At 37.6% G+C, this 22428-nt stretch overlaps 1 protein-coding gene across 4 annotated transcripts in view; it reads left to right on the plus strand.

The window, feature by feature from the left end:
• The window catches only part of LOC106071842 (mediator of RNA polymerase II transcription subunit 15-like), a 128475-nt gene that overhangs the window by 32347 nt on the left and 73700 nt on the right, over nucleotides 1-22428 (plus strand). For all 4 annotated transcript variants that reach the window (XM_056007140.1, XM_056007142.1, XM_056007143.1 and 1 more), the window contains one exon: nucleotides 18071-18172. In XM_056007140.1, coding sequence (XP_055863115.1) covers nucleotides 18071-18172 — 102 coding nt within the window. The remainder of the gene's footprint in view (nucleotides 1-18070; nucleotides 18173-22428) is intronic.

Consider the following 22428-nt stretch of genomic DNA (forward strand, 5'->3'; position numbering starts at 1 on the left):
TTTTAAAGTGTGGAAATACAGCTTTTGGCAACCTTAAAACTCCGGTGGAAGGTCATAATTTGCTTAGAGGTATTTCGTCTGGAGCTGAATTAGCTTCTGCACTAAATGGTGAAGTGAGGATATTGAAAACTGGTTTCAAGATCTTGATGTCTTAAAATTTGCATTGCAAATTCAACAAGTCTTGTACTTTTCAACCATTTTACTAGAAACGTTTCAGCAAAGGAAAATGATTAAACATGTTTTCATTTGCTTGCTGGAGAAATGGAAAAGTTTTGTTTGAAAAGATGTACATACATTTCATGAGCAAGCAACCCATTGATATGATGACGATGAAAAACATTAAGTCCGTCTTCCACTCCTCATTAGAAATATTAGTAACAAAGTCACAGTCGATGTCCCTCAAAGAACATAACAATTTCTTCCTTGAGATCCCATAATCTTCTCAATACCTTGCCCATGCTGACCCAGTGGTTACTACTGTGGTACCGAACATCAGAATGTTTTGTTTTCACACCTTTAAGTAGCCTACTTCTCGGAACTGCGTATAAAGTCCCCTAGCTCTGATACGTTTGATACTGATACTGATACTCTGATACTGGGTCAATAACATGTTTGTCATTCAAGTCAGTTTTGTGCAAACTTTCCTGTTTATAGTTGGGATATTGTTCTTTTCTTTAATGTATTTTTTTTTAAAACCGCTTCAAAGCAGTTACGCTAGTTGTTACGCTTGCCATCTTGTTCCAAGCCAACCCAATAATTTCAACCCAGTTCTTCTTAGCATTGAATAAATACTGGCCTGAGTTTTTGTCTTTGACTAAATTGCTGGAAATATTGCAAACAAAAGCATAATCTTCATTTGTTTTAAACTTTTTAGAATTACACGCAAGGGGAATGTTTTTCTTATCTTCATCATAAGAGATAAGAATATATTTAAAATTATTTTTATTATATGTTTAATCTGTGGGCACACCTAAATTCTGTAAAACACTCTGGCATGTGGCCCGCAGGCCATAATTTGCCCACCCCTGATGTAAGGTAATAAAAAGAGATTATGACCTTTTTTGCTACTTTTTAATTTTATTGTATACTACCTTCAGTTATCAACAATACATGTCTCATTCAGTACATATCTTCCAGTTCAGGAATTACTAGTGTTCTTTCCCTTTGATCATGTTATAGACTGCTGGTGTTTTCCTGCTAACCACCAGCTTTCACTTTAAAGACAATCCCTATATATTATTCCTGTATCTAAGTATGGTTATTTGTTGGATGGTCTGAATTAGAGTTGTCTCCTTTGCAGAATTTCAAGCTTGAACATGCCCATTTTTTTTTCATTTTCAGCTCTGCCCTAATTGGGTGAAGCCTGTGTTCTTGTTGTGCTGGCTAGGTTTTACATCTTGATCTCAGACACTAAAACATACTCTTTTGTTTGTTCAAATTGATGTATACATATTTTGTTTCACATACCTCTTAGATTTACAATCTTCTTTTTATATTTACAATTGTCCACACCTCTATTATTTGATCTAAAACAGCGGTTCTCAACCTTTTAAGCTCGGCGACCTTTTTTTTTACAATCCCCCACTCTGACTTGACCCACACACACACATACAGCAATAGAAGAGTAGACAATAACAATCCATATTTTCGATGGTCTTAGGCGACCCCTGGCAAATTGTCAATCGACCCCCAAGGGGGTCACGACCCACAGGTTGAGAACCCCTAATCTAAAATGATTTTACCAAGTGCCTGGTTTTAGCCTACTTCTGTTCCATTGTTCGACCAAGTGCCTGTCTGTTGCCCACTTATTAGATTTACAATTGTTAGACCTAATCCTTATCTTCCATATTTAATTCTATAGTATTATGAGATAGGGAATATTAAGTTTAAAATCAGTACCAGAACCACACCATGTGAAAATATACCCCCCCCCCCACAACTACACACTCAAAAGTTTGCAACTTTCTCATAATTGCCAAAAAAACTACAGGAGCCCTATAGTGATTGTTGTGGAGTCCTACCATCTGTCTGATCCTGAGATGCATTTTTTTTTTGTTTATCTGGAGCAAGCATGTCTGTGATACTTTCTTACTACACATAAAGCTTTACTGCTAATAACACAGTATAAGCAGACACCAAACTACTTCTAAATGAGACACTTCTCTGAGTTTGAAGGGTTCACCAAAGTTTGCATGCACCCACTCGCCCATGCTTCAGAGAGCAGGCAATTATTCTAGTCTATTACTTTCATTTCATAGATCTTCAATTTGAACAAATGACCTCATCTCTTTTTTTTTTTTTTTTTTTTTTTTTTTTTTTTTTACACCAAGGTTTTGACTTTATTGTACTTGTGGAGGAAATAGATTATAGTTTCCAACATTTGTTGTCATCACATATCCCAACAACTACTCTTTTTTTCTTTGCTGTTCTTTTTTTTTTTTTTTTTTTAATAATCCAATTTCTTTGGATTTTTCTGATCCATTGTGTTTTTGTGACAGACTTCTTGGACTTCTTTTCTTTGATGTTTTCTAGTTGTAGTTAAAGAAATCTTCAGAACTGTTAAGTGAAAACTTTTTTATTTAGCTTCTCCGAAAGAGAGGCCACTATTGGTTTAGTGTTTTCTGTCTGTTCATTCAAGTTCACCATTTAGATCTGAAAAACTATGTAAAAGCAGTATTAACAAGCAAAATGAAAAAAAAATAATAATAATACTTTAAAAAAAAAAAAACAAAGCCTGCATTAACTCTTAAAGTGCTGAGCTGTTTTACAATGAGTGCATACAATATGGAATTACAGTTCTGATGATTAGAGGCTAAACTACCAAACGAGTCTTAAGGGTTAAGTGTTGCATCAATCAGTTTGGATCAGTCATAGATCTATACATCTGTGTGATAAGAAATGTTTTTACCTATTGTTTTTCAAATTTTCTTTTTAGCCCAATTTTCTGCTTTTAGCTTTCCCAATACACACTGATCCTATCACTTGCCTGGACCAGTTGGATAGAAGTGAGGGGAGAAAGAATGGGATATCTGGGTGATCACTTTTTAAATGTATTTTTTTTTTTAAAGTGAGCAAGCTGAATTCAAACTCATAGGCTGAAGGCTTCTCAAGCCAACACAGTAACCACTCTGCTAGTGAAGAGCTTATGAACAGGGAAGATTGTATAGCTATCTATTGTCCAATGTCATCTTTGTGTTCACTAAGCCTCAGACGACAACATATAAAGGGGACTAATTCAGCTTATACAACCACTTTGATCAAGTACAATTTATTTCCCTTGTGTGAGATACCAAACAAAATAATGTATTACCAATAGTTAATTAAATTAAATTAAATAATAGCTGACTTTTGTATCTAACATCAAGTTTTAGATTTGGATACAATTCCTAGAACCTTATTCTGTCTTACAGACAAATAATAATTCAGAATGAACTTTTTTTTTTTTCGGTTTGATTTTGTTACATTAATACTTGATTTTTAGATTTACACACACGTAGAAATTCAATATTGACTATATACATGTTACATCAGAAAAAAAAATTATGGACAAAGAACGGCCTAGATATTTTGTCACACCTGACACCGACGAAGCCGTTGATTGTGATTAATCGATTAAGTTCACTTTTCGTCTGCGCTTTTCTGTGAAAGTAATTTGACTTGAGGTCTCGATTGTAAGGCCATCTGTCTTTGTACGAGTTTTTTTTTTTCCATCTGGAAGACAATTGTCAATGGGTGCCAATGGCATAGCTGGGTTATTTGATGCCCCGTGCGGCCCGCGGCATCCGCACATGGCTAGCTACGCCTCTGCTGGGTGTTCTCGCTTTTTGCTCTTAAGCTGGCATCTAAATGGTCATCACAGCAGACTCAAGCATCCTTGTTATTGCCAAGTTTATCGTTACAATCTCCCAACTCTATTGTGTGTTCAAGACTTCTGCTCATTTACTTTTTATTGTTCGCTCCATTTCTCTTCCCTTGAGACGTCCCTTGTGTATTCGTACATTCTATGACCTATATCTCTAGTTCTTTGCCTGTTCGCAATGGTTTATCCCTTACTCGTGCTGACAGTGTTAGTCACGTGGTTCAACAATTGCAATGCTAGTTACAGAAGTGGGCAACAGGCAACGTTATAGCTTTTTGTTTTAATGTGTTGCCTGAATCTCCTCTTGACCTGGCACCTGGAGACTCACCACTAGTTGTACTTCATAAAGAACGCCTAAAAAAGCTCGCGTGGCTCCAGGTGCATGCCTGTGCCATGTTTGCGGGGAGTATTGAAGGATTCAAGGGAAGTTTAACACAAATGTACTTGTCTAAAAACAATTCACGATTTTGATTTTCCAGATCCTCAAACTTCATGCATTCGCTGTCTTTATGGAGAGACAAGAGGGGCAACTTACACAAAGCGTGGTTCACCTTTGTACCTAACTAAAGGATCGTGTATACGTCTGCACTATGACCTGATACAACTTCAATAAGCTTTTCTCCACCTAACACCCCAGCTCTAGTTTTTCGAGTTTATCTCGTCCTTTCTAAGCCAACCGATGACCATAATGTTAAATGATTCTGGATCTGTTGAGACATCACTTTGTGTTTTTGGTTTTTCAGTTATCCAGGTTTGAACTGCATGCTGATGTTCGTAGTCTCCCACCAAACTCGCGTCATCATTTGAAGTAACAACAACACATACATACATTCATCTCAACATCTTAATGTCTCAGATAACAACTCAAAGACCTTAGTAATATAATTTCTCTTTCTCTGTCTTTTTCTCTTTCCATCTCTCTCTCTCTCTCTCTCTATCTCTCTCTCTCTCTCTCTCTTTTTGTTAGTCTCACTCTGTCTCTCTTTGCTATATCTCCATTTCTTTGTCTATAAGAATTTTATTTGTCATGATAGATGAACAGGCAAACAGTAGCTTTGTCCTAAAAAAAAGAGGAGGGGAAGCCCAAATTGGAGTCAAACCCAACCGTTAATGCTCAATACAATACTCATTACAAAGTTAGCATACCGCAAAAGGGAAACCTATTTGGGGGGAAAAAACTTAGGATTATGTTTTATTACCTAGCTTACTTTCTCGTTCGTTCTTTCTAGACATGCAAGTAGGAAACAAAGAACGATCCGCCAGTACCTTATATTTTTGTTCCCAAATGAGAAAAACAAATGAAGTGCAGTGTGCACATAAACTAATGACGTCAAAGAACGATGTGATAATTGTATCTCATCTGTGTTGATTGGCGGACTAAGAAAATTATTATAAACCCAACAACCTCTTCGAGGGGAACCTGACGGAAAAAAAAGTAGTGCAATACCTGCCGAGATAGTATAAAGGGAAGAAAGAAGAAAACTGAGAATTAAGTCTGCCCAGATTTAGTATCTCACAATTTTGACGGCATGTTCTTTTGAACTGGATGTCGGCAGAGAAAACTGGCAGGTCACCTTGGCCAGAAGAACAGGGTCATGATAAGTTTCTTTATTGCAGACAACATGTTTTCTGGAAGTGCTCTCACTTAGTGTGTTAAAGTACACCGCGTTATCACTGAAGAGACGGCTAGAGTGCGAGCCCTTGTTTTACAAAAGGAATTAATATAGCTAGGAGAGTTCAATGAAATGAATACTTAGAGCCGGGTTTGGGGTTACGGGAAATAGTGGAGGAATTGATTGGAATAATTATTTGTCGTATCCCGTTTCTGCTTAAAAATATTTAGAACATTGTTTTTGACATTCATCGCGAGAAATTTAAAAACAAATTTAGAGATCCCCGCCCCCCACACCCCCCCCACCACCTCCAAACAAGGAAAGAGATTGACCAAAATATAGTGCATTAGAAATTTAGTCTGATAAATATAGAGTGAAGTATTAGATAAGTCTACCAATAAAGATCGCGTCTAGTATTAGAAATGTGTACCGTTAGAGATTGAGTCTAGTATTAGAAATGTTTACCGTTAGAGATTGAGTCTAGTATTAGAAATGTGTACCGTTAGAGATTGAGTCTAGTATTAGAAATGTGTACCGTTAGAGATTGAGTCTAGTATTAGAAATGTGTACCGTTAGAGATTGAGTCTAAATTCTTAGAAGAATGAGATCGAGATGACAGAAGCTGTGCGAGACTGCTGTATGAACTGTGTATGTAAATATGAAGTGAAGTTTTGAGCTCTTCATTTCTGCACAAACACGCCTTCGTTCTCCAGGATTTTATAGCAGAGTTTTTACACTAATACACTCTTCATCTCCATTCTCTGTCTCTCTGATCTCTCTCTCTCTCTCTCTCGTTGTGTTCTGTTATTTCGTCTTACTTCTCCCCCCCCCCCTGTACCCCCCTCCAGTCCCTCAAAAAACAAAACTGTGGAACATATACTGGAATTTGCCGACCTATCTAATTTTTTTTTGTTTAGCCGCATGGTTTACCTGTGGGTACCTCACCTTTCCTACCTCGCTCCCTGTAACTCACCTTCATAGTTAAGTCTCAGTAACTTTGACCTAGTGGCAAGATGGGAAGCAGTGTCGAGAGAGAGAAAAAAAAAAGACTGCCAGGTTACGCCGCTAACCTTTTGCTTTTGGGGGTGTGGGGGGCAGAACACACTATCACGCACCTTGCCTTGTTGCCCTCCCGTCTTTCTCCATTTTCCTCCTTTGGCGTGTCTTCAGACTTCCCCCACACCCTCAGAGCCGCTCAAGGTGAAACATGCACGCTGTCTTAAGGTGAGTGCTTGCGTGTGCAGCAAGAGAGGGTGAAACTTGATGGGCAGCTGATAAATAAATGGAAAGCTATTTTGTAATGACAGCAGCAAAGACCAAATACATATACATTGAACGCGATGAGAATAAATAGACATTAACCACGTCTTTTTTTTTTTCTTCCGTTCTTGCTTGTACTCTTGGGACTGCGAATACATGACTGTCTACATTTATCACAATGGGAAAATGGGTTCACTTGAAACATTTATAAGTAACACAAAAGTTTTTTTTTTTTTTTTAAAGACAAAATCTCCATTATACAACTGACCAACCTTTGTTAGAGCGATTATTTTGCTCTTAATAACTAATGAATGATAGATTTTTTTAAAGAATGGAACATTTTTACCCCCCCCCCCCAACCGAAAAAAGTGAATGTATAAATATATCAATTCTACTGATAGGCCTATCGATCCAGACTCACAAAGTGTCCAAAATGTTCCTGGAGGTCTATTTATTTATTTAACTCTTTAATGAGGACAGCTGGAGTACTCTCTCTGTCTGTTCAAGATAAAGATTGTCTAGACCAAATTTATTTTTAGAAGATATTTCGAAACATATAACGGTCAAACTAGAGTTTTTCACATTCTGGTTAATTAGCTGGTAATTCTTTTCCCGAAGATATACACCCAAACTGTCAAAATTCCAGAAAAATCGTTAGAGCCAATTTCGAGAACGTATCTAGTTTTTTTCCAGTGAAGAATTTGATAGCTGTACAGAGGATTAGTAAACAAAATAAATCAGTCTTTTTTTTATGTCCAAAGGACATTAAATCTGTTAACATTCGTTTTAGGCCCGGTGGTGTCCAATACGGTACATTGTTTGCCTGATGGTCTCAAGACATGTTTATGGTGTCCAATACGGTACATTGTTTGCCTGATGGTCTCAAGACATGTTTATGATGTCCAATACGGTACATTGTTTGCCTGATGGTCTCAAGACATGTTTGTGGTGTCCAATACGGTACATTGTTTGCCTGATGGTCTCAAGACATGTTTGTGATGTCCAATACGGTACATTGTTTGCCTCGTGATTAAAGGATACAAAAAAAGGTGCTGTATAAATATTATATATAGCTCCTCCTTCGTGGTCGAAGATGAGCACATTTCTCATTTCCTATGGACTCGAAGATGGCTGTAAAGTCCAATCCACGCTTTAAAAAGCCTGCCGCGTATGTGGCATGGGTGGGTTAGGTCAGTTGCAGATAGAGCTGCATCTTCTCTCAGCTTTTTGTTGGTTCGGCGCTCTTTCGCCCAGGCCACTCTTCTTGTTTCAAATCTTGAGACTCCGAGACCCACAGCATCACGCCATCAGGAGCGATCGAGAGCTAGTGCTTACCAGCCATGAATTTTGATATCGCATTCCTTGAAGGAGCTCTTGAGAATGTCTTTATAGCGCTTGTATTGGCCTCCTTGAGAGCGCTTTCCTGCATACAACTCCCCGTACAGAAGTCGCTTGGGAAGGCGATTGTCTGGCATGCGGACTAATATGTCCCGTCCATCGAAGTTTGGACCTTTTTACTGTCGCATTGATACTGTGCATGTTTGACAGCTTTAAGATTTCTGTGTCTGGTATTTGGTCGGACCAACGCACCTTATGGATACTCCTTAGCGTAGATGGAAGGAGTTTAGCTTTTTGGTGTTGCGGGAGTATAGGGTCCAGGACTTTGATGCATATAAGAGTGACGGGAGAACTACAGCACTGTAGACTTTCAGTTTTGTGGATATGCTGAGTCCTCTCCGTTGCTACACTTGTCCTTGAAGTCTGCCTAAAGCAGCACTGGCACGAGCAATACGGAAGTCAAACTCATCATCTAGATTGTCATTTGCTGGTATGTTGCTTCCCAGATAGACAAACTTTTTGAAATTTGCTAATTTCTGGCCATCTTTGAGAATGTCTGGTTCTGTGACAGCTTTATTTGGAGGAGATTGGTGCAGCACTTCTTTTTTACATTTATGGTGAGGTCAAAATGTTTGCAGGCATTAGCGAAGAGGGACAGGCACTTTTGAAGGTCTTCTTCGTTTGCGGCGTTTAGGGCACAGTCATCTGCAAATAGCAGGTCTCTGATGCAATCGTAGTTTACCTTGGTCTTGCCTTGAGTCTCTGAGCATTAGATTAACTTTTTTTTTTTTGCCTCGGTGCGATATCGTATGCCAACTCCAGTGCTTTCTGTGCGAAAGGCATCTTTCAGCATGGCGGTGAACATTATGCTGAAAAGCGTTGGAGCTAGTACACAGCCCTGCTTCACGCCATTTGAGACAGGAAAAAGAGTAGTCTTCGTTGTCTTGGACTCTTGCTTGCATGTTATCATGGAATTGGCGCACCATTGCTATGAATTGTTCCGGCAGCCGAATTCGGACGTCCGATTTGCCAAAGGCCTTCACGACTGACATTATCAAAAGCTTTAGTCAAATCTATGAATGCAGTATAGAGATTTGAATTTTGCTCTTTACATTTCTCTTGGAGTTGGCAGACTGTAAGATCATGTCAACCGTGCCTTTATCCTGCTTGAAGCTACATTGACTCTTGGAAGTAGGCCAGTTTCTAGGTGGTGTTATAGTCTGGTTAATAGCACGCTTGCCAGCAATGCATAGGATGGATATAACACGATGGCAAAACTGAAAAGTGTAGGGTTAAGGGTCGATCTATCGGAGGATGCTAACAAAGTTTAGGATTTTCATTGGAATAAAATAAAGGTCGGAAAACTGTGAAAGTGGGTGTGTGTGTATGTTGGAGGGGTGAGGGTTAGGGTCGATAAGCAACATTGGGTATATTAAATATTGAATTGAAGCTGAGTAAAAGTATACATTGTATGTAAGGCTAGCTTTTTTTGTTGTGGTCCGGAGAGCTGGGGGGGGGTATGGACAAGTAAAAGTGACACTACTATTCACGGACCAAAACCATATGTTCATGCGAATGGCGTTATAAAGCGGGTCTTTTGACATCAATTCAAAATTCATATGTCGGCAAAAATTACGATGCGCAGATAATTTTTTTTTTACAAAAAACGGGCTTTAGGGGAGAGGGAGAGAGAAAGAGAGCGTGTCTTTTAACATCATTGTAACAGATACACTTAATCACGGGCTAGAAGTATGTTAGGCTTTAAGTGGATCGTGTAACAGATACACTTAATCACGGGCTTAAAGTATGTTAGGCTTTAAGTGGATCGTGTAACAGATACACTTAATCACGGGCTTAAAGTATGTTAGGCTTTAAGTGGATCGTGTAACAGATACACTTAATCACGGGCTTAAAGTATGTTAGGCTTTAAGTGGATCGTTCAAATGTGGCCCGTTTATTGAACATTCTAAAAACAAAAAGGAGGGGATGTGTGGCCATTATAAACACTATAAAACAAATCAACGGGAGTAGCCGGTGTGTACTGCTAGTAACTACTATGTGCAACTAGTCTACAAGGTGTCAGCATGTTGACAGCCCAATGAATCTCGTTGTTTTCCTGCTCACTCTTTGTGAGTTGTAGGATTTCTAGTCTGTCTGATGCTCTGCTCTTAGGCTAAGAATTGAAAGGACGTGGGATTAAAAGTGACACCTCTGGTGTTCAGTGTGTTTTATAAAGGATAGAAAGGGGGAGGTGGGAGTGTAGATGTGGATGATGACCTTTATGGTGAAGGCAGATGACTTAAGTGGCAGATGATCCTCTGGAGAATATCTCTTATTCTCTCTGTTTCTCTACTTTGTCTCCTTACTTCTTTTTTTCTTCTTCTTTTGTTGAATACAAAAGCGCCCTGTTTATTTGTCACATTCTAACCTGAGATGTTGAGATTAATTCCTTTCTTTTCTTAACAAAGTAGCTGGAGCTATATTTAGCTTCTATCCACGAAGTCTGGGTGGATTCTTGTGCACGTTATTTCTCTCTCTCTTCCCATTCTCTGAGCAAGTGGAAACTTTGCACAGTTATGTCGATACAAAGACCTTGCGCTAAACAAAAACATTTTGATACAAATATTTCCAATCGCTCACATATATTATTGTTAGTGTAAATCATTTAAAAATTAATGACATGACTGATTCCAAATAATTGCAGCAATGTTGTTGCTTTTGTGCTGTTGTTTTTTTAAGTATTGTTTTATATTTTACTTTTTTTTTTTAATTTTAGTTAGTTCTTTTGATAATTTTTCTAAATAAAAAAATGAAATACTCACGGCGTCTCACATGGAACAAATAAACGTGCCCTTTTTTAAAATTATTCCACTGCACAAGAAAGGCGAGTTGAGATAAGTCTGATCAGCCATCCCAGCAAGAATAATAGCATAGAAAAGCCGAGGAACATGTAGGCTTCAGAGCAGGCAGAAGCTCTGTTGAACAAAGATTTAACAGACAATTAAATGAAAAATGTCTTCAACGCCAAAAGAAACTAGGACACAACTTCATAGACTTCAAAAAAAAAACAAAAACGTTTGACCGGGCTCTGCATGCTGGTTTGTGATAAGGGAGTTTAACATTGACAAAAACATTATCGAAGCTATCAAAGTCTTGTATCAAAATACGAATAGCTCAGTACTTCTGAGCAACCGAATCGGAGAAAGTTTTAATGCATCGATAGAAAGGCGGTAAGGATGCATTCTCTCTAGCTCTTTTTAACATAGCGTATTTCTGGAGCATAGTATGATGGGAACTCTAGGAGAATTTACTTCTAGCTTGACCATGAATTTCCCATATCAGGTGTGCAGACGATATAGACCTGATTGAAGATAATGCAGACCAGGTACAAGATTTTACTACAGAACTGGATGCTGCAGCTAGATAAGTTGGGATGGAGATCAATGCTGAGAAGAGCCAAATACAAGTTTGTGGTGGAGATAGTACTAGATGTTGCATGCTGTTGAATGGCCAGACATCACGAGCTGACTCATTGAAATATCTGGCACTGAACCTTGAGGCTGAAAGAAGAATTCCAGACTTTGAGAGTAAATGCTACAAAAAAGAAATTGCTGGGTAAAAGAATTGAACTCTGTCTGGCAAAAAGGAAGAACTCATTACTGTGAAAAGTCGAAATCTGATGCTGGTTTGGTCCTAGTGTAAGACATGACTACCTTCAAGGTACAGTGGAGAGCGCACGAAGAATGGGTCGCCCCCCCCCCCCCCCCCAAAAAAAAAAGATGGCTGGATAACTTAAAAGAATGGACTCTTGATATACCGGTACTATTATAAACAGCTGCTGACCGAGCAACGTAGAGGGATTTGGTTACGCGAGCTGTCACAGCACCCACAGGACAAAGGTTAAGAGATAATTGATTATAAATCACATATATTTATATTATCTATTGAGAGATAAGGGGAGGGATGGGCAGATAGATTTTTGTTGTTACAACTGTCGTGTCAGTATCCTTCGTCCTATCACTCGCTTGTTATTCTTGATTAAGTCTTACCTCTTGAATTGTTCTGAGTGTGTCTCGTGTGTTCTCTCTTCACCTCTCTCTGCTTCATGTTTCCCATTGTGTTCCTGTTTGTCTCAGCCTCAAGATTCTCTAAGTCTTGTTCTCTGTCACACTTTCTTTGTCTTTCTCCCTCTGCCCCTTTTTGTCTCCGGACTTTAGTATTCACTACGGATGTAACCAGGTCTGCTCTTTTCTTTGTACCGATGGGATCTCTCCCTCCCCTTCCCATGTGTCTAGAGGAGGGCGGAGTATGTATAGAAAGGTGAGGATGAAAGTAATGTACTTCTAAGAAAGAAAGAAGAGAAACACACACAAGAGCGCATGCGCACAAAGGAAGTGCAATATTGTGCTCACCTGGTACCCTCTGTGCACGTGACGTCACTGGGGTAACAATCTCTTTCTCCACCTTTCCTCTACCTTCAGATGCCCCGACCAGTTTTCACTCTCTCTCTCACACACACACACTCCTCCTTCTTCTCATTTTCTCCTTCTTTTCTCTCCTCCTTTTTGCTTTTTCTCACTTCCTCTTTCTTCTCTATCTCTTCTTTTTTCTCTCTTTCTCTTTTTCTCTATCTCTGTCTCTCTCTCTCTCTCTCTCTTATCAGCGACCTTTTATTATTTCTTGCATTGCAAGAGAGTTTGATGAGGAATAGCAAAGGAATGAGTTAGTGCCCTTAAAGATAGCGGCCTTTTTTTTTGGTCTCCTCTGAAAAACTGAACCAAATCTATTGGTTTATATGAAACATAGCTTTTTGTTTTCTTGGATGTTTCACTTTCTAAAAAAAAAAAAAAGGTTTACGTCCGTGTATAATGGGATCATTTCTTTGACATATTTGAGTCATTTGAAGGCTGTTTGTATTAGCAGAAAACGTGTACACTGTTGTTTGATACACGTCCACTCTGAAGCTGGAAGGTTTAATAACGGAGTGTAAACCCCCCGAGCCTCTTAACATTCTTTCTTGCTCCAGTTGAATTCTTGTTTTCCTAGATTGTTCTATGGAATCTTTTGACCTAAACACTTTGTGACATCAAACGCTCTTTGAACGTCTTCATTCTATTACAATGTTGGGAGGGCCGATACACAAGTAATGGCCAAGTGGACGAGATCAACATAAGGATTTCGGGCACAGGGAAGATGGCTGCTACTTTACCACATGATTAATGTATTACCCAACGACATATACTATTATTAGGCCCCATACTGAGAAGCCTATAGCGTCCGACACTCAGGACAAGGAAGTGGAAGGCCTAGAAAAATATGGAGACTACCGAGTATTATAATAATACTAATTAATACCCTTTCTGGTAATTGAAATTGAAGGTATCGAGCACTCATAATTTCTATATAGAATGAGTTTAGAAGACTTCTTGTTCCAGCTGCAAATTAAAATTTCGCCGTTTTGATTTTTTTCGCTCTGACCATACATACTTACAGATCTAGTTACAGCGTCGGAACTGTCAGCTTGAGCGCCATCAGCTTGATCTGTTGGTGTGGTGGCGCTTATGACGGATATACTCAGCATCTATCGCATTTTTTGTTACGTAGGTCTGACTGTGGGCCGACTCTGTCATTATAGTTTCCATGCTTCGGATCGCTTTGTATTAGCCATCTTTTATTTCTCAATCCTGTAGATTCAGCCTTTCAGAGTTATGCTCTTGGTTTGCCCTTGCCGAGCACGTGTTCACTGCACTACCTGCTGCCCCAAACCCTGTCATCAGAACTTATCCTTCTGTTTCTTCCCTGGCAAGAGATATTTTGTAACCCTCGTCTTGTTGTGAATTAAGTTATTTGTTTTGATTCCTCCCGACTGAATCACGTGTTTTCACAGATCGCGGGATAAGATCGAGGGTAGGGGAATGTGAGGTAGACCGCAGAACCACTTGAAGGAGAAATGTTTGTTTGAATACGCACACACACACACACAGATATTAAACATCTTGGCTTGTGAAATGAGAGAGTCAGATAGCGACCTAGCGGGCTATGCACTCTGGGGGCCCGTTTGAACCTACAGCGTACTGTTTAAAAACACGCTTCAGAGAAAACGTGAAACGGTTGTAATTAGATCTAAGTGAACTTATGATTGTAACATTAAATGCTTCCGTGGAGCCCAAAGTTGACGATTATCGTGCTGGGATGAGACGATTGTAATTATTTTAATTATACTGAAATTAAAAAAATGCTTTTGAAAGGATATCTATAATTTAAAAAAATAATTTTAACATCTTCATGGTTATAGTTTAAGTAATTTGTCAGCAGGCCAAATTTGTAAAATAACAGACTTAAGCTACTGATTAAAAGGCCAAAGTCGTAGATTAACAGACCGAAGTTATTGATTAACAGACCGAAGTTATTGATTAAGAGTTTGAAGTTATTGATTAACAGACTGAAGTTATTGATTAGCAGTTTGAATTTATTGATTAACAGTTTGATGTTATTGATTAGCAGACTGAAGTTATTGATTAGCAGACTGAAGTTATTGATTAACAGACTGAAGGTATTGATTAATAGACTGAAATTATTGATTGACAGACTGAAGTTATTGATTAACCAATTAAACTCATTAACTGAATAAATTGATTGATTAAATTCGTAAATAAGTAGAAGTCATTGATTAACAGAGGACATTCAGTGATTAAAAGGCTGAAATAACTCATTAGTAGACTAATGCCATTTATTATCAGACTTAATTATTTGATTAGTGGACTAAAATAATTAATCTCAGCAGACGCATTGTCATTGATTTGTAGACAATCTCACGTTAGATGTAGACCTACTGTCAAAACTCTGTAATCCTTCATACAGATACCTTTCTGCTATTAATAACAAGTAGAACTCAGCATTGACAAGTGATTGGCGTTCTTGTATATTGTATTTGGGTTATGAAGTTATTTAAAAATAAACTGTTCCTTGTTAAAGTATTAGTTCTAAATAGTCAGATTCTCTCACTCTATTGGTAGCATACTAAACCAGGGGAGCTAATGCAATATTGGAGTTGCATCCATTTTTTTCTCAGCCTCTTGTTCATATAGTTTATTTAACTTTACCCCCCCCCCTTTTTTTTTCTCTCTCTCTCTCTCACACACACACAAACTTAAACACAGATCACAAATACTGTACTAATTCTAGCTAGTCAAGAACTAGTGCTAATGTACATCATCAGTGATGGTTGTGGCCTATAGATTTCCTTATTACCCTATTCTTAGTTTAATTAGACTATTGATTGGACTCAGAGCCAATCTTTTATGTTTTTACATCTAACAGATATCACCATGCACATCTTTTCCAGTCTTTTTTTTGTTTGTTTACAAAGCTTATATCAATTCACTCTGTCTATCTGTCTGGTAAAAAGTGTGTGCACCCATCCTAGGATCAAGTTGAAACTTCACACAATTATTCATTGACATAAACAAGACATAAATCTTTTTTTGGTTTTAAAGTAACCAATTAGTCCATTAGTTACTGGTAATTAATTATTTTGTTTGATACCTGCAAGGAAAATTAATCCTTCAGTATTCATATATATATATATACAGTGCTTTTTTTTTGTAAAATAATAGGTGCCGGTACTCAGCGATGAATTGCCTAACTTTTAACTACAAATATATTAATACTAAACGTTACAATACATGAAAAGTATTACTTTTTTTCCCACCGGTGCGTACAAAAAAAAAAAAATATATATATTTGTTTGGTTTAGTCCATTAAATAACTTTTAACGCTATTTCTCCCTCACAAATTCTCCGATCATGTTGATACTTAATCAATTATTTATTCTACCTAACAAAACATGAATCAATAAAAAAAACAATTAGTCAATTAATAATCGGTAATTAATATTTTGTTTGATATTGATTAAGGGAAATAGCTTGTACATTATTAATATATTTTAAGGGAGGAGTTCTTCCTCTTTAGGGAAGTTTTTTTTAAAATAGTTTAGTAGTATTGTGATCACAGCATTGCTCTACAACTTGATCTATCAGTCTACTGACTTTGCTCTAAGTAGTACTTAAAGATCATTGCCCTCGCCGATATCGGCCGCCCTAGAATAAATCTACCTACCTTGTGTACTGACGCATGTAGTCTCCTCGGCAGGTGTTTCGAATGTCATATGAGCATGTACCTTAAAGTCGCTCTTCCAGTCTGGTAGTCTCTTGAAGTTCCCTATATTTTGTGTGTGTGTTAAGTTTGTTTTCTCCCTTGGCTGTCCTCCATACTGCTCAACTGATTGACCTGGAGAATCTCTTCTCCTTTCTTCAGGTAACGAGAGGCATATGCCGGGTCTAACCGAGCACAGGTCTAATGAGAGGTCTTGGAATAAAGGTCACTTGTACAAAAAGAAATATCTTAAAAGTTGTTTTTTTTTTCCTCATGCATTATTATTATTACCTCCCTGGATAGTTTATAGCACCTCTTAGCTTATGTCATACAAAACTGGTTACCAGAACTTTGATTATTTGCTTTGAACGTGATGCCTTCAAAAGAATCCACTAATAATAGATCATTATACACTGTTAGTGTGGGCTGTTTATCGCTTGATCTCTGCCATCAGTATTTTTTCTTTCGTGTTGTAGATGTTTCGTGTTCGTTGTTGTGTTTGTATAATAAATGCAGGTGGCATAAGTTTACTTTAGGTCTTAAGAACTACATCTAGCATTTATAGATATAGATATATATGAAATATTATTATCTATGTTTTAACGTAGACTTGTATCTTTTCTATATTTATGGACCTCCCGGGCTTGAGGAAGTGCAGAATAGGAGTTTTCTGTTGACAAAATTTTCGCTTGTTTTATATTGACCCATCTCAGGCTAATAGTGAAATCGGTCTTTTTTTTTTTCAGAGGTGAAAATTAAAATGGAAATATTCGATGGGCTTTTGTTCATTTTTATTTTGTTTTCTCAGCGCTTAGGGGCACGCGGCTCTTCTTTCAAAGCGTAAATGTGATGTGTAATTAGCACTTATAAAATATTAGTTAGCCTCGAAGCTGAACTTATGTGTAGTGCTCACAAAATCATAAGTTAGCCTTCGAGTTAAAGTCATGTTTAGTGCTAATATAATCGTAAAATAGCCTTTGAGCTAAAGCCATGTTTAGTGCTAATGCAATCATAAGGTAGCCTCTGAACTAAAGTCACACAATATAACGTAATGTCGATTAGACTCTTAAAAAATGGACTTCACATGAAGTTTGAAACGTTCCCCCCCCCCCTAGTAATTGTCAATTATCCTCTCTAAACTGTGCTGCTCCTTCCTACACATGAAAGAACATAAAGTCATGTTTAGTGCTAATACAATCATAAGGTAGCCTCTGAACCAAAGTCATGTTTAGTGCTAATACTATCATAAGATAACCTCTGAGCTCAAGTCATGTTTAGTGCTAATGCAATCATAAGGTAGCCTCTGAACTAAAGTCATGTTTAGTGCTACTACAATCATAAGGTAGCCTCTGAGCTCAAGTCATGTTTAGTGCTAATACAATCATAAGGTAGCCTCTGAACTAAAGTCATGTTTAGTGCTAATACAATCATAAGTTATTTCAATGTCTACTACTGAAGCTATAAATCTATCACGTCCTTGCAAAAAAAAAACAACTAGCCTTATTATCTCTCACTTATCTGTTTATAATTTAACTCCTTGATACCAGTTTAGTCACACCTTAAGATGTGTTAGTTTAGAGGGAGAAACGTGTGTCTATAATGTATTGATCTTTGTAGCAATTTGGCGGCATTTGATTTTTTTGTTACTTCATTAAAAGTAAGAGCTTAGTCTGACAATCGATAAAGAGTTGAGTAATGAGACTTTTGCATTTGTTGTATCTGATACCCAAAGTAACGCTCATGAACATTTTGACTGCCCCACTGTTTTAATATTTGACCTGAGTATAGGACATAGCACAAATGCTTTATGACTATATCTATTAATAATACTTTTGTTTATTTACAGAGGACATCAACCTACCCAGCGTCCCTCCTCTGATGGTAACTATCCCGAAAACGTACCCCAAGTCTAGTCCAAGATGCGACCCCACCGGCTGTCCAGGATATGGTAAGTGATTCTATCTCGTCAAAGTCTAGTGGTAGCTTTTAAAGGAAAGCTCTGGCAATGAAGACTGTTATTTACTAACATCTCTTTGGCTATGCACACTCTCTCATTAAATATAAGGAGGTGCAGTGGCTGAGTGGTAAAGCACTTGGCTTCCAAACCAGGGGTCCTGGGTTCGAGTCCTTGGTAAAGACTGAAATTTTGAATTTCGGGATCTTTGGGCGCCTCTGACATTAGTTGGGGAAAAGTAAAGGCAGTTGGTTGTTGTACTGGCCACATGATACCCTCGATAACCTTAGGCCACAGAAACGGATAACCTTTACATTATCTGCCCTGAAGACCACAAGGTATGAAAGGGGAACTTTACACTATTACCGTTTTTTTTTTAATAAGGATTTGCCTCCATATATATATATGAACTGTAGGAAGCACTTTGTCTTGCACTATACTGACTATACGAATGATATATACATCTATTTATTTAGACTACGTTTTTGCTTTTCGTATTTTTAACAAAACATTTTTAAATCTTAATTGGTCAAATTAAATTTGTTTACAAAGCTTATATCAACTCACTCTGTGTCTGTCTGTCTGGTAAAAGGTTTATACACGTTATCTCTTCCACATCCAATCTCGGATTAAGCTGAAGTTTTGCACTATTGTTTCTTTTACCTGACAACACTCGAATTAATTTTTAAAAAATAACCAATTAGTTAATTTAATCATCTTTTGGTAACTTATTATTTTGTTTGGTAACATAGTAAGGGAAATAAATCATACTTGACAGATTTGGTGGTATAAGTTGAATTAGTCCCCTTGAGGAATCTTGAGCCCTGGGTGAACATTTTTTGAGCATTAAAAAACAATCATTCCCCAAGATGCCCCCTTTTTCCTTCCCCTTTTCCCAACTGTTCCAGACAAGTGATAGGATCATAGAGCATTGTGAAAACCTAAAGCTGATAAACAAAAACAATTGGTAAAAATATTTCAATGCACAGATTAAATACAATTGCATGACTGATCCAAACTAATTAATACAATTACACTTAGTAAAAGATTTGTTTTTTTTTTAAAAGTAATTTTTCTTGTTTTTCTGTACAAACTTTCAACGACTTATAACTATCAACAGATCAAATGCTAGTACAAATACAAGTATATTTACATATTCATTGGAGTCATGCAGAGTTAAGTGAGACATGATCTTTCCTAGGAACTTATTTGGAACTACAAAACACATTTTTTCCTTTGTTTGTACAAAGTTTAATATCAACTCACTCTGTCTTTCTGTCTGGTCAAAAAGTTTTTACACATTATTTATTCCACATTCAATCTCGGATCTAGCTGAAATTTCGCTCAACTATTTCTTTTACCTGAAAATACAAGAATCTATAATTTAAAACAACTTATCAATTAATTAAATAACTATTGGTAGTTGATTATTTTGTTTGGTATAGAACTAGGGAAAGAAATAGTATTTGACAGATGTAGTGGTATAAGTTGAATTAGCCCCCTTTATACTTTGTGTAGAGAATTATGCCGCCTAAATGTTTGAAACTAACAAGTGCGCTTGAACTTGGCTTGGCTACCTAGAGGTTCGACACCCGACTCGGGCAGAGTTGTGTTTACTGAGCGCCTAAAGGCAGCACGGAAAACCGACTCCTAGATACCCCCCCCCCCCCCCCACACTGGTCCACAGATGAGATTGGACCAAAAGCGCTCTCAGCATGCTATAAGCATGAAAGTAGCGCTATATAAAAAGCTATAATAATAACTATATAACCCTCTATTTTCATAAGCGCTTCCCTGGCACAGTGGTTAGTGCATTGTATTGAGGACGCTTGAGCCCTTGAGTTCGAACTGAAGTCGTACACCTTTGTTATGTATTTAAAAACGGTAACATCCACTCAGATACAGTCTTTCTTTCCCACCCACCCCCTTTCCCAACTGGAGAACTCAAGTGATAGGATCATAGCGCTTCGAGAAAGCTAAACAAAAACGATTGGTACAAATATTTCTAATTGCACAGATTTATCATTATTAATCCCTGCAGTGGTGAGTGTCAAGCGCAAAGATACTATGGGACAGCACGGCACTGTTTCCAACAGATACAACACAATTATGGTGCATGGCGCTAACTGTAGTGTATTTCATTGAATGGAGAAGGTTATTGTTATTGAATTGAGCTGTCATCACGTCTTGGTATGGTATCTCGTAAATTAGACCTACAATCTTAACCCAATGGCTCGAATTCGACTGTTATTTAGTCGGGGAATGTTTTGTTTAGGCGTAGAAATAACACACACACACACACACAATCCTCTTTTCAAAATAAAACATTTCCATTCTTAAGTCGATATTTTAAAGAGATTGAACCCTCACTATAAACACACAATATAACGTAATGTCGATTAGACTCTTACAAAATGGACTTCCCATGAAGTTTGAAACGTCCCCCCCCCCTAGTAATTGTCAATTATCCTCTCTAAACTGTGCTGCTCCTGCCTACACATGAAAGAACATAAAACTGTATTGGGAAGATTCTTGTTTATTTTTAACTCTGTGTACTATTTTAGCTCTATGGGAAATTTGCTGATGTTTATCGAAGTGTAAACATTTTGTTTATTGTTTGTGCAACTTGACCTTGGCGCGTATTATTACGGGAGCGCTATACACAAAGTGGCAACATGAGAAACTAAACATTTGGAACTGTTCTGCAGAGTGTGATAAGTTCAACCCTATATTCACACTTGCGAATTAGAAACTAAGCCAAGTCTCTTGGCCATCATTCTATGATTACACTAGAATGTTATATTTGAGGAGGTAACGTTTGATAAGCGGGAGAGAAACTTTCACTAACTAGAGCTATGAACGTGACATCTTCATTCACTTCAGAAACTCTAGTTCAACTAATCTCTTGTGGCACATCAAATGCGTCATTAAATTTGTGTCACTTCTAGGTCTCGCGATCCGTGCGTAGACTCGGCCATTTTAGGAGTTGGTTGATGTCTAGATGAAACTACTCTAGTACCGGTATTATCGATAGCTCTTCTATTTGTCGTCTTTAAGAAGTCTTGTAAATAAGTGTCGCTACAAATAGGCGAACAAAACACTGGCTAAACTAGTCACATTAAAGTTTAAGCAACAAGTAACCTTCGGGCAAAAGAAACGACCAGGACAATAGTTGTCTTAAATAATGTCATTTTAATTGAGCTGTCAAGTTAAATTGATCTTCCGCTCTTAGCCCATTTAGAACAGGGGAAGGGGGGGGGGTTCAGTGATCAAATGTAGACTTTCATTATCGGCTGGAATTTCAGGACGCAATCACTTGACCAGCCTCTTCGTCACTCTCATGCCTCCTCTTGTCCATCCATCCGCCTACCTCAGGTCCATTGACATAACTTCAAGTCCTCTCTCTCTCTCTCTCTCCTGAAGTAAACTAAATAAGACAAGAATCACCACGAAAACACAAAATGTGGAACTAGTTTGACAGTCTTTTTTAATTCTGCTCTCTTGTTTACGCCGCCATTTTCTTTGAAACACGCCCCTTCAATCAAGTCCACGCAATCCACGTCTTCGAAATTTAAGGAAAAATGGGGTTTGGTGGTGGGAGTTCAACTGCCTGTCTTTACAAAAAAAAAAACTATTTTAAATTTTTCAGTCTGAGAATAGACTCACAATGAAGGTGGAAAAAATCTTGTTATGTCATTTGGAGCATAGGAAAGTTGAGCTATTTGTGGTTATTGAGGTCATTAATTTCGAATGTGTATTTTCTAATGGGGAAGGCGGTAGAATACAATTTTACGTCTGTCACAGTGTTTGTTTTTGTTTGTTTTTTTCGGTGCTCAGGATAGAGGGTGAATTCATGTGTAATTCTCTGGCCTATCCTGCTTTTGATAAATACCCAGAAAAGTTTTTCTCAAACAGCTTGGTTTTTTGTATATACCAATGACTTAGCAGCAACATTTAGGATTGTATAAAGTTTATTTCTTAATGTTCATATTGCCGTAACAGGACATCTAAGTAATCGTAATCTTTGCTGCCCCTTTTTAGCTGATATAATCAGTATTTGGAGTAAAACTTACTTTATTGTCTAAGACAGTACCAAGATATTTAAAGGTTTTCACTATTTTAATGTTCTCTGTAGCTACAGAAACAATCTTATTTTCCTTCTTTTCCCGACGAAAATCGATTATCATTTCTTAAGAATTTAATTTAGACTAGTGGTCTTCTGGAAACTTTTTGTTTTGAGAATTTATATT

The sequence above is a fragment of the Biomphalaria glabrata genome, chromosome 12 (genome assembly GCF_947242115.1).
Source record: "Biomphalaria glabrata chromosome 12, xgBioGlab47.1, whole genome shotgun sequence".
Lineage (NCBI taxonomy): Eukaryota > Metazoa > Mollusca > Gastropoda > Planorbidae > Biomphalaria > Biomphalaria glabrata.